General features: G+C 41.4%; 1 protein-coding gene across 2 annotated transcripts in view; it reads right to left on the bottom strand.

The window, feature by feature from the left end:
• PCDH19 (protocadherin 19) overlaps positions 1-12,941 on the bottom strand; it is a 259,262-nt gene that overhangs the window by 109,446 nt on the left and 136,875 nt on the right. For both annotated transcript variants that reach the window (XM_030210032.1, XM_030210033.1), the window contains exon 3: positions 8,525-8,583. In XM_030210032.1, coding sequence (XP_030065892.1) covers positions 8,525-8,583 — 59 coding nt within the window. The remainder of the gene's footprint in view (positions 1-8,524; positions 8,584-12,941) is intronic.

Raw genomic sequence — 12,941 nt, 5'->3', positions numbered from 1 at the left:
GACGAACATCGGGTCCTATATTTGTATTCCCTGTTCTGAAAGGGTAACATTTGTATGGGGGAAAATATTCACATCAGGTTTTGCAACAGCTGAAAGGCATGCAGAGGTACTTTTTTTTTTTTACATGCTTATTTTGGCCAGGGCTTTACATAGATTCTCCTTAATGCCATGCAGTTTATTTCTTCCTCCAAAATCAAACCATGTTAAAATTGCAACCTCGTTACTTAATTGGCAGCTCTTACATGTGTAGGCTTGTAAAATGAGACAGCTAATGTACATGTAGAAGTGGTCCCATTTACATACGGAAGTTGTGAAACCACCACGTCGATTCTTGCAGGTATCCAGCTGGTGCCACGTCTGAGTGTGCTTGACCAACATTTCAGCTATCTTGCTGCGACATTCTTCAGGATGAAAGTGTCTGGGTCCATGCGTACATGTTTTTCAACATGTATATTTGTAAAAAGGCTTGTTCCCGTTGCATGTAACAGGAATACACGTGCACTCCTACGGTTATTCTAGAAAAGGCCCTGCGTTGGCAGATCCTTTTCTAAATCCCGATTGGGATGTCTCAGTTCTGATCTCAATGTAAAACAGGGCTCTGTATGTCTGACAGTGGATGGATCGAACCCCAAATGTTTAAAAATGGTTATATATCTATCTAGACTAATGGTTCTCAACCCAGTCCTCAGTTCATAGACAGATGGGCATGGATTGCTTGTAGGTCCTCTGAAATTCTTTCCATCATGGTGTAATGAGTTCCCATTAACTTTTTCTAGGAAGACCACACTCAAAAACCTTTTGACATTTACATAGGACAAGAAGGACAAGAAGCCAAAACTATCCTCCGGATTTACTCTGCAAGATGTTTTGCTTGTTAACCAATTACTTAAGCACCTAATTTCTATTTAGCCAATTGTGCTAAGGAAACTAGGGGATCACTTACTGTTTTACATACTGATTCCAAATTAGTCATATTCTGGCCGATATTCAAAGAGATTTAAGTGGGCAGGAGCCTCCCTTATATGGTGTGAAGCCCCGCCCAGCACATCCCAGGATGTGAGCATGTAGGGGGGGTTAGAGGCTGTAAACCCACCAGATCTCCAGCCCCCCCAAACTTGTGTCCACCGGACCACCAGCCCCCGTGTCATTGGGGGTGTCAGGTTGAGGTTCTTGCTCCTGCGAGGGGGGGGGGGCGCTGCATTGGGGGCAATGGGGGGTCTGCTACCATGCAAATGCATGCTGGACAGGGCTCACCATTCCTCCCCAATGGTCTGCAAACCCTAACATCAGCTCCAAGCTGGCATAGGGTTTGCAACAGACAGCGCACCAATGTTTGGCTCGCTGCTCGCTGATCATTGGGGAGGAATACAATTAGTATGCTTTTACAAGCTTCTTGCACTAAGAGCCCTGTTTTGCGTGCATTTGCATGCTAGTTGCGTTCAGAGCCCACGAGTACCTTTTTTCACGCGCTCAGGGGCTCTGATCATGGGGCAGTAGCAAATGCAGGTGCTATTATGGTGCTAACAGCCTCTAGCACCTGCGTGTGCTTCTGATTATCGACCCATTAACCGGACAGTGCCATTAAATATCTCCAAAGACTACCTAAAAAAAGTGGGTAGGTCAGGGGTGGTACGGGGGCAGCGTTGGGAAGGATCCAGGGGTTATGTGGGTGCCGGCAATATTCAGTGCTGGAATCCACATAGTTAAATGGGTGAATGCCTTAGTTTGAAAATACTTCTGCAAAGTATTCTGTACCCAACAGTAAGGAGAGAATTTTGGCAAATATGACAGCCAGCAAACACTCCTGACAAAGAGCACTAAGCTCCGAGTCCAGCGCTCGCTATCTAATAAATGCAGAAGTCAGACAGTACACAAATACCAGAGAGGCAGCTAAAAAGCTTGAAAGTCCAGCAGATGCTTTCTGTCTAACAACAAACAAAGCCAACAGTGTACAAACACAAGGCAAAGGCTGAAAAGCTTGGAGTCCAGCAGGCTGGTCTCTGTCTGACAGCAGACGCAGCAGCCAGCCACTGCACAAACACAAAACATGCCCAGAAAGCTTGGATTACTGAACACTTTGTGCCCATTATGTGGAAATGGAAGAGACTCTGGGTGCAGGGAACTCTTGTCTCAGGTAGCTGTAGAATTTATGTAAGGCATCCCTCTGTATCATTATCTTGACTTATGTCAATTTACCTTGCACAGCACCTTAGACTCTGTCAGCCCTATGCAACAATGATAAGAAGCAAGGAAGCCATATTAGAATAGAAACCTCCCCTTTTCACATGACCATAAACTGTGAGCCAAGAAAGCTCCCTGCAGCTTCTAGAGGTCCAAAAGACACCAAAATGGTGCTGAATTAGCAAAAGGTCCTAGCAAACTCTTAAAGGCATCGCTTTTCTATGCATATTTTAACGTTGCCTAAAACCAGAATCCAGCTCCTACATCCAAATGTAATGCTATCAGCATAAATACATGTAAGATAATGCAACTAGTAGTCAAAGTAAATAAAATGAAGATTCCTACTTTCATTGTGCTTTCTAGACAAAATAAGGGCCCTGTTTACTAAGGTGCGTTAGTGTTTTTAGCGCGTCTACACTTAGCATGCGCGCTAACCATGTAGGCGCCTCTAGGGATATTGTAGGCATGTACATGGTTAACACGCATTAAAAAACATTAACGTGCCTATAACGCTGCTTAGTAAACAGGGCCCTAAATATGAAGAACCCAACATTCAAAGGATTTATGCTCCTAAATTTTATGTCATGCTCTTAAATTGGCATCTTTGAATATTTATTAGAGTTCAGTGTCTACATTTACACTTAAAATTTCACTAAGGGCCCGATATTCAGCTGGCAGTGATCAGCATTTTGCTGACCACCATCGGCGTTAAACCCAAATTTTCAGTGCCAGGCTTTGTACAGGCACGGGCATTGAGGGGTCCTTTTATCAAGCTGTGGTAAAAAGAGTCCTGTGCTAGCGGTGGGGTCTGTTTTTGCCACATGCTGCGGCCCTTTTTACCACAGCAGGCAAAAAAGGCTGAAAATAGCAATGGCCATGCGGTAAGATTGCTCTTACCATGTGGCCACGTGAGGGGGAGCACTTACCGCCACCCACTGAGGTGGCGGTAAGAGCTCCTGCGCTAACCTAGCGGCACCAAGTTATAGAAAAAATGGGATATTGGACACAAATTACAAATGCAAAAGGAGTGAATTCATACAAGGGTGAAATCTTAATGGTTGCTGTTACTGCTCACAAATTTGCATATCATTTATTACACTATAATACGCAGGGAAAATACAGTGATAATTATCTAGAAAGATGCCTCTTCAAATCATTCAATATATAGTCTAATATTCTGTATTAAAATTACAGAGAAGACCACAAGGCCTGCAGAACTGCAAGCACTTACCATAAAGCTATTTTATACATTTCCATGGCAACCAAGGGGCCCGTGCGCCATTCTCCGTTTCACAGAGCACTGTGAGAATATACTAATCAACACAGTTTTATATGCTCCCTTATAAATAAAGTTATCCTTGTTCAAGCAACAGTGCCTCCTAGAGAAATTCTGAGAAAAGCTTTAAAACAGGTCCTCTTCATCAGAGGGCAGGTCCTTTATTTCAATCATCTGAATTATATTTGTCAGTGTTGAACTGAAAATGTTTATCTTTCTTTGTTTGTCCTGCTAAATTTAGAGGCTGGCCTGCTTCCTTCTCAGTCTCTAGCCAGCGCACATGTGCAATATTTTTAGGTCTTTCTCCTCACCCTTCCTGTTTACTCTGTAGGTACTAATGTGGAAAGAGAAGCGAGTCTAGGCACTATAAAGAGAAAAATCTAGGAATGCATTGGTGAACATATCTAAATTGGATCCTCAAGAATTATTCTTAATATTTGGAGCATTTTTTCTATTAATTATGAGAACCATCAAAATGATAATAATTTCTAGATTACTAATCCAAATATAATAGCTAAACAGTTGTCAATGTTCAGTCTCACAGTATTTTATTTCCTCAAACTGTGAACAAATATTTGTGGTAGCTTGAGGTATATTTACTTTGATACATAATCCCACACATTCAGTTTTGCAGATGAGAAAGACCATTATATCATGCGCTAATCTGACCACCAGTAGAGGCACTGCTGATTAATGTGTATAAATAGAAAGAAACCTCCAAAATCGGACTCTCCACCGCACCAAGGGTCTTTACCAAGTGTGTAGCACTGGCAGCAGCCCACCTTCACAAGGCTGGTATATATGTCTTCCCTTACCTCGACAATTGGCTACTCATGGGACTCTCACCTCTGGAGATGGCAGCTGCAGTCAATACCTCTATCACTGTCCTCCAGTCACTCGGCTTTCTCATCAATGAGAAAAAATCCCACTTGCAATCAACTCAATCTCTAGAGTTCATTGTAGCGAACATCTGCATGAAATGCTGCAAGGCCTTCCTGTCCCTTCCTAGAGGACAGGCAATATCACACCTGGCGCAGCGCAGTGCATCGCATCTGCAAACAGGGTTTCGGCATGGACCCTCCTGCGCTTCTTGGGACACCTAGCTGCATCAGTCCACATTGTTCTACTAGCCAAACTGCACATGCGGACATTCCAGTGGCACCTACACAGATGGAACCAGCACAGTCAACCCCTGTCCCAGAAGGTCACCAACACCCAATCTGCCCGTAACTCCCTCAGGTGGTGGCAAAATCACTGCAATATCTAGAAGGGAAAATTCCTCCAGCCTACCCAACACCAGCTCACAGTCACCACCGATGCCTCCAAGCTCAGGTGGGGAGCCCATCTCCTCCATCTAAGAACCAAAGACACAAGGTCCTCCTCCAAGACCAACCATCACATCAACCTCTGGAGCTCAGCAATCAGAAATGCTCTACAAGCCTTCGCTCACTGGATCTCCAACAAAAACATTCTGATACAGACAGACAACCAGGTCGCCACATTCTACATCAACAAACAAGGTGGCAAGGGCTCCCTTCCCCTCTGCAGAGAGGAGTGTAGGATCTGGAAGCTTGCTCTCTCCAAGCGATACCTTCTACAAGCAACCTACCTGCTGGGATTTCACAACACAATTGCGGACAACCTCAACTGGAAACTAGACCCTCACGAATGGTCCCTCCATCCAGAAGTTACGCAGGACCTATTCCACCGATGGGTCACATTGCTGATCGACCTCTTCGCCAGCGAAGACAATGCAAGTGCGCACAATTCTGCTCCAAACGGTTTTCACAACTCAGAAGGAGCTACGACAAGAGCTAGCTGTGCTGGTTCCATCTGCATACCTGCCACTGGATTGTCCGCATGTATAGTTTGGCTAGTGGAATGACGTGGACTGATGCAGCTAGGTGTCCCAGGAATCGCAGGAGGGTCCATGCCGAAACCCTGTTTGCAGATGCCAGAGATGCCTGTAAGGTATACTGGAGAGGGATGGAATTCATTGGCAGGGGGCAGATGCAGGGACACCACAGAGGAAGAGAGATGTTGATGTGGGATGCCGTCACTGGATGGGCCTGAACCAAGAATGGGACCCACCCATAGCTATGCCACTGTGTGCATTCATTAGTGCACATCTGGCTTGTTACTGTGCCTTAAAATTTTTTGTGTGCACTAAATTTCATGCACATTGATCAACTTAGTATGCCTTAACTGATCAGTTAGTATGCACTTAATCAATTTAGTGCACACTAAAAATTTCCTACTAAACATGTAAAACTAAGCTAAAAAGAATCTGAAAAATAGGAAAAATCTGTTAAAAAAAATAGAGCTAACTGAATTTTTCTTGCTTATCCACACCCCAAGGAAAAGCACAGAACAAATAGGAAAACAGAAAGGACATCCAAGAAGAAGAGTAAGGACAAAAATGAGAATGAAGATGAGAACAAAAAAATTAGGACAGCACAAAATAAACTAGATGACAAAGATAGGAATGAGAACTTTTATAGTGTGGTTTTGGGAATCTGTGAGTTTAAACGTATTGTCCTTTATTGGCCCTCATTTTAGAAGCATTATTTGCATTTTACATAAGTAAATACTGCCATTCACATATTTATATCAGTGCTGCTGTGTTTAAAAAAAGGTTTGGACATGTTTCTGGAGGGAAAGTTTATAAACAGTTAAAGTAGACCTACGGGAAGCCACAGCTTATCCCTGGGATTGTAACATGGAATCTTGCTACATTTTGGGAATCTATCAGATACATGAGACCTAGATTGGCACTCTTGGAAACAGGATATTGGACTAGACGGACCCTTAGTCTGACCCAGTAGAGTAGCTCTTTAAGTTCTTATGAACTGCCATATAAGCACATCTTCTAGCTACCTCCCACATGGGTTTTAAATTCTATTTGCATTTTGAAAACATAACCTGCCAGCTGCCTGTCTAGAATCATTGCTCTTTGAAAATCTGATGTAGAGAAATCAATTGAGTATCACTCATAATGTGACCATTTGTTCCATCAGGCCAGAAGAGTATGGAAAAGTCTTCCCCCTCCTTGCTATCCACAGTCCCTCCTGACCTCTCTCTCTCTCTCTCTCTCTGTGGTTTTATTAACCTTTCTTCCATAGTCCTCCAAAGCAGTAGCTAATCAAAACCTGCAAAGCTTTTAAGGATACCCTTGGCATAAAGGAAGCTATACAAACCCAAATTGCTTCCTTTGTCTGCTGGATGGGCAAGTTAATGCTTTTTAAGGGAGTGGTTGGGTGGAGATCATTTACTGAAGCACTCTGTATGGAGTCACAGTAATAAGTATTACAATTACCTGCATCCTGCACCATACCACAAACCAGCAATATGAAACCGCACTTGTCTAATGTCTATGGTTATTTAAAGTGCTAAAGAGGTCAGTTTTAAAGCCAAGCTACACCCTGTCCTTTGGAACACTGTTAACATGCAAAACCCCTGAAGTACCACAATTACATTCAGTTTTATTCTGGTGAGGGTGGGAATGGGATTGGGGTTTCTTAATTCTAGAAAACACTATGGGGTTTCATGCATAGATTTGGTTATAATTTTCAAATCTCTATAAGGGCAATGGAAGTTCCTGAACTATGTACAGCAGTACAGTGAGCACAGGACTAGCACTGACACCTGAAAACAGTTCATGTTACTCAATATTGTGAGAAAAGAACTCTGTCTTTCTCTCTCTCTCTCTCTCTCTCTCTCTCTCTCTTTCCCTCTTCCTTATAGCTTTGCAAAACAAAAACAAAGTACAGAAATACAGAAAGCATTCCTAAAGTGAGGGGCATCCTTATATTATCATGCATTCAAACAGAATATGCAATGCTTATTAAAGTTGTCAAGGTAACAAGCTCTTAAGCTTACACCAAGTCCTTGATATCTCCTGGAGGACAAAGTGAAACAAAACAAACTGGCATCTTTAACGAGAACTGGGAGCATTTAAAATCAGTCTTATTTTTAATAAAGATCTGGAAGGATGGGCATGCAGGGTACCTAGGTTACGAGGACATGTTTAGGTGCTATTTTTCAAGACATATAGGCACCTACGTGCCTTTGTAAAATACAAGCAAAAATTGTGCCTCGAATGCAGACATAGATATTTACACTTCCTTGAGAGCAGGTGTAAATATTAACCCGTAAAGTTTACAATTACATGTGAAAGGTAAGGGTAAAGCATTTGATATACCACCTTTCTGTGGTACAGCCAAAGCAGTTTACATATTTATATACATGTACTTTCTCTGTCCCTAGAAGGCTCACAATCTAAGTTTAATACTTGTGTTACTTATTTTATAATCAATTTATTTCCTTGCAAACACCTCCCATGCTTCACCAAGACCATGCCCCCAGCTATACCACACTTTCTTGACAATGCATATACATTTAAGCCAGTTGGTAATTTATAACAGGCCTCTTACATAGTAACATAGTAGATGATGGCAGATAAAGACCTGTATGGTCCATCCAGTCTACCCAACAAGGCAGCCAACCTGCTGCTCTATGCAGCTTACACCCCCTCTATGCCCTGTTTAAAGTGTGAAGGTCATATAATTTTGTTTTTGATTCCAAGCTCTTTCTGTATAGGGATGTTCTGTGTTTATCACTTTTTTTGTCCCCTGTGGTGGTGGTGGTGGTGGTGTGGGGGAGGGAGCAGGGATTCCAGGCATTCACCATTCTCTCAGTGAAAAAGTACTTCCAGATGTTACTCCTAAGCCTACTGCCCTGCAACCTCAATTTGTGTTCTCTAGTTCTACTGCTTCCTCATCTCTGATAAAGATGTTTGAATATTTATACCTTTCAAGTATTTCAATATGTATCATATTGCTTTCTGTCCCTCCTTTCCTTTTGGGTCCACACAATTTGGTCTTCAAGTTTCTTCTCATGTGTCTTTTGGTGTAAATCCTACACCATTTTTGTTACCTTCCGCTGAACTGCTTCTTATGTATGTATCTGACCACATATGTGTAAAAAAGACTTAATAAAATTACCCATTAAGCTATGAATGAATCCCTGTGTGAGCTGACAAATTAAGAAGGAAAATAAACCATATACCTTTTTATCAGATGTGCTCTGCTGTTAACGTAGTTGGAATCAAATGAATAGTTTTCAGTCTGGAAGAGAAGAGAGAGGGAGCGAGTTACACACACAGCTCTTTGATGTACATGAGAGCTATAAAGACCACGAGTACAGTGAAGCCCTCATTTTGGGGCTGCTGTCTCAATGCACACCCTGTCATTCTTTATATAGGAATCTGTAAGTGGTGACACCAGCCCAAAGGGCTAGATGCAAAGCAGCATACCAACCTTGAAAGGCAATCCGGAGCTGTATACATACCAGCTATGGCTAGGAAAGGTATGTTAAAAGAAACACATATACACAATCCAGTTTTCTTTAATACAACATACAAAAGAGGTGTGTAAGCCTGGGGAGGAATCTTAAAGGAAATGTAACTTGGGGTTCATAGCTATCTCTCCCAGGCTCAGTTTTTTTCTCGACATCACATAACCTACTGATCTGCGACCTGTTCCATTATGTATACAGCTTTGGATTTTCACAAGACAGTTCTCATAATTAATAGAATATCACAGTGGAAACAGGTATAGGTTGCTGCCCTGCAACCACTTTTTTCTCTCAAAACACAGATGCCAACAAGATAAACAGATTGAAAGAAAATTCCTCTTTCACTAAAACATTAACACTCTCTTCCAGCCACATTACAAGTGCGTAAATGATGGGGTAAACAGTTGCCCTCTAAACCTGTGAGTTGCACATCCCCATTCAGTCTCCTGCATTAGGTGGGAGTCCCCTGTTTTCATTTCTTTTTGTTTATTTTATAATCAATACACTCATTGCAATGCACAACCATAATAAAAATCCAGCTTACATAAGGATAAAGCCATATGCTAACTGTGACAGAACAGGGGACTTCTATGTTTTGTGATTTGTATTGCTGAACTATAACACTTTTTCCCTTCAGCATATTTTCCTTGGTTGGTCAGCAGGTGGTGTTTGACCTCTTCATTATAGCTGTCACAGAGGTCTTTTTTTCTTTTTAGCTACATTCCCCAAAAAGGGAAAAGTAACCTGCAGTGTCATTGGTCAAACATCCTTAATGCTAAGGCTCTGTGCCCTGATTGGTTCTGAAGCCAAAGACCTGGCCCAAAATGTGCTAGAAACTAGAACTCCTCAGTCTCAGTTGGTAGTGTGGAGGGAGTAGACCTCTGTGCTGAGATCCTGTTCAATTTCTGTGAGCAGTTTCCTTTTCCTGACCTCCCCGGGTACTACTTAGGTAGTAAAAAGTGTTCAGCTAGATTTAACACCAAATCCTTGTTATTTTACCTGTTCCTGTTTGCTGATTAAACTTTTACCGTTCACTGTTCTACTTTTTTTTTTATAATAAACCTTTTAGTTTGTTAGCTCTGTTGTCTTGGACTGACTAAGAATCCTGGTAGTTTGTGTTCTCAGTCTGTGGGTGTTTTCTAGGAACTGTGGGACCCCTAGGATTGTGGCTCCAGTGCCCCTATAAAACACAGGGGAAATAACTTGCAGGTGGGAGACCTTGTCCAGAGGCAAGCGGGACCCAGCAGGCGAGTGGAGGGTATGCTAGAATAGGGGCACATGCATATATGCAGGAGGCCCTGGGCAGTGCTGGGCCAGACCCTCCAGGTAGCCACAGGGTTAACCCCTGGTGGGTGCTAGGGGTAACGCTAATGTGTTACGTGAAACCAACACCCACACTCCTGACCACCTTGATCATCCCCCATCTTCACAAATCAGCCACCCCTTGCTTCACCTTGCCACACATGCTCATTAAATAAAAGGGTCTTTAACTTCTTCCTAAATGCATAAAGATCTCTGTCCAACCACAGGCATAACCAGACCTGAAATTTTGGGTAAGCTAGTGGGCAAAATGGGTGGGCACGTGCATAGGAACCAACTTTTGAAAATTATTGGGGGTGCTAAACCCAAAAGAAATTACCTCTTCCTAGACACAGTCAAGAAGTTTGTTCAATATTGAGGGTACTCAGGCACCCACAGCACCCATAGAACTGGTTCCTATGGGCACATGTAGTCTCCACATGCCCCCCCCCCCCCCAAGCCAACTCAAAATGTTTATGTTTATTAAAACTTGATATACCATCTTTATTCTTTGGAGACAAAAGTGGTTTATAAATAAAACATAAAATCTAAGAAAAGGAATGCCATTTTGTATAGGAAAGATACAACTCAATCATTTATTAAAGAAAAGAGAGAATAAGGAAAGAAAAAGTAGAAATTCAGTTTCTCTAATCTTCATCCACAGGACACACTCACTGTAACGTAATATTAATTGAAAAAAAATACGTCTTTAAGCACAACTTAAATTTGGGGGAAAGTTCAGCCTTAATATCTGAGGGGAGATCATTCCAGAGTCTCATGGAAAGGAAGAAAAAAAGCAAAATTACGGATGGCTTCATTATATGCTTTCTTAGGGGGAGAAAGGACTAGTCAATTTGAGTCAAAGGATCAGAGCAGACAGGAGGGTGTATATGGGATGACCAATGAAGAGAGATAAAAGGGGTTTCCTAGATGAAGGCCTTTATGAGTAAAAATAAGTACCTTAAACCAGATGCAATATTTGATAGGGTGCCAATGTAACTGAATGAAGAGTAGAGTAACTGGATCGAAACGGTGAGCCTTACAAAGCATATGTATAGTTGAAATGTTGTAGTGTTTGGAGATGAGGCAACTGTATTTGCGGTAATCTTGCATAAATGGTATTGCAATAATCGAGTCAAGAAATTACAAAAGAATGTATTAGAGTATGCATTGAAGAAAAGTCCATGAAGTACATAATAGAGTACAGTCGATGGAGCCAAAAAAAATCCTTTCTTAAATACTTTCGAAATTTGTTTTACAAAAAGGAAAGTTAGGAATCAATGATGATACCTAAATAGTGGAATGAACTAATTGGAGTAGGCATCAAATTGAAAAGAAAAATAGAGTAAGATGGGATATTTGGAGAACTGCTGATCCAGCAAATTGTTGCTTTTCAGGGGTTGAGAACCAGTCTCTGTGATTTTAACCAATTAGAAATTGAACAAAGAGCTGTCTGTAGGGGAAATAGACTGGGTGATAAGGGAGAAGTAGGGTAAATCAAGAGAATATCATTAGCATATATAAAACATCACATATTAGAATCTTGCAGCAGTGTCGCTAGAGGGCTAATGAAAATATTGAAAAGAAGTGGGGAAAGAATTGAGCCCTAAGGTACACCACAGGTAAGGGGGATCTATTCTGATTGATCTTTAGGAGCTGTTACTATGTTCTTTCAGAAAGAAATGAAGTGAACCAGCTAAGAGTAATATTTACTAAACCAATGGACTGAAGATGAGCAACCAGAAGAGAGTGATTGACGAGGTCAAAGCTGGATGATAGATCTAATGAGACAAGAAGAATGTCTTCCCCAGATTCTAAGGTAGAACATAGATCACTAAGCAGAGCAGTGATGGCTGTTTCTGTACTATGGAAAGACCTAAAACCTGTCTATCTTGGGTGAAGTATCATGGACTATTCAGTGTAGGAAAGGAGTTGATAATATACTATTTTTTCAGTTATTTTTGAGACAATGCTAAGATTAGAAATTGGACGATAGTTAGTTGGGTCTGTAAGATCTGCAGAGGGGTTTTTGGGAACTGGTTTGATGATTGCTTTCTTCCACTGTTTGGGTACAACCCAGTCTGAAAGGCTTTGACAGACCATATGCAGAAAATAAGGAGTGAAACCATGGCGATTATATTTAAGTCAGTCACATGGAAAAAGGGTCTAGAGCGCAAGATGTAAGATGAATATGTTTTTTTCTAAAGTAATTAGAGATGGGATTGTGAAGGCAGACCAAGACGAAGCATGATCTGAGATGCTAGAGTTCACATGTGGAACATTTGGGAAAAGATTTACTGGGGTTGTAATAATTTGCTTTTGAAGATTCAAAATTTTATTACAAACGTGAGAAGCTAGTGAGTCAGCTGGAGATAAGATCTGATTAGGCTGGGCTGAGTTGTAATGAGATAATGATGAAATGGTTTAAAAAAAGACTCCTTGTGGAATTATCTGAATCACTAATAGCTGCAGAATATAAATCCTTTTTAGTTTTTTGAACTGAATGATTATAACATTGGGCTAAGTCATGGTAAATGTGGTGGGTAGTGTCATCACATTTTCTCCTGTGATGCTCTGAATGACATAATTAGCGTTTAGTGAAAAAAAAAAAAACCATGGTGAAATCAAGGAGCTTTCCTAAACCTTCAAGAAACATTAGAACAGAATGGGTTGCTGAGTGGGATAAGTGATTAATATTGGAACTTCAGCACTGAGCTGCCTGGGAAGAGTTGCAGCTTAAGACCACATCTTCAACTGGATAAGTTAAAAAAATCATCAGGGATAAAAGAAGAGAGCGGTTGACAAATCATGGGGTTCAAAGATTTGAAAC

Source organism: Microcaecilia unicolor, chromosome 7 (assembly GCF_901765095.1).
Source record: "Microcaecilia unicolor chromosome 7, aMicUni1.1, whole genome shotgun sequence".
Taxonomy (NCBI): Eukaryota; Metazoa; Chordata; class Amphibia; order Gymnophiona; family Siphonopidae; genus Microcaecilia; species Microcaecilia unicolor.
This window is presented reverse-complemented; position numbering and strand designations above follow the sequence as displayed.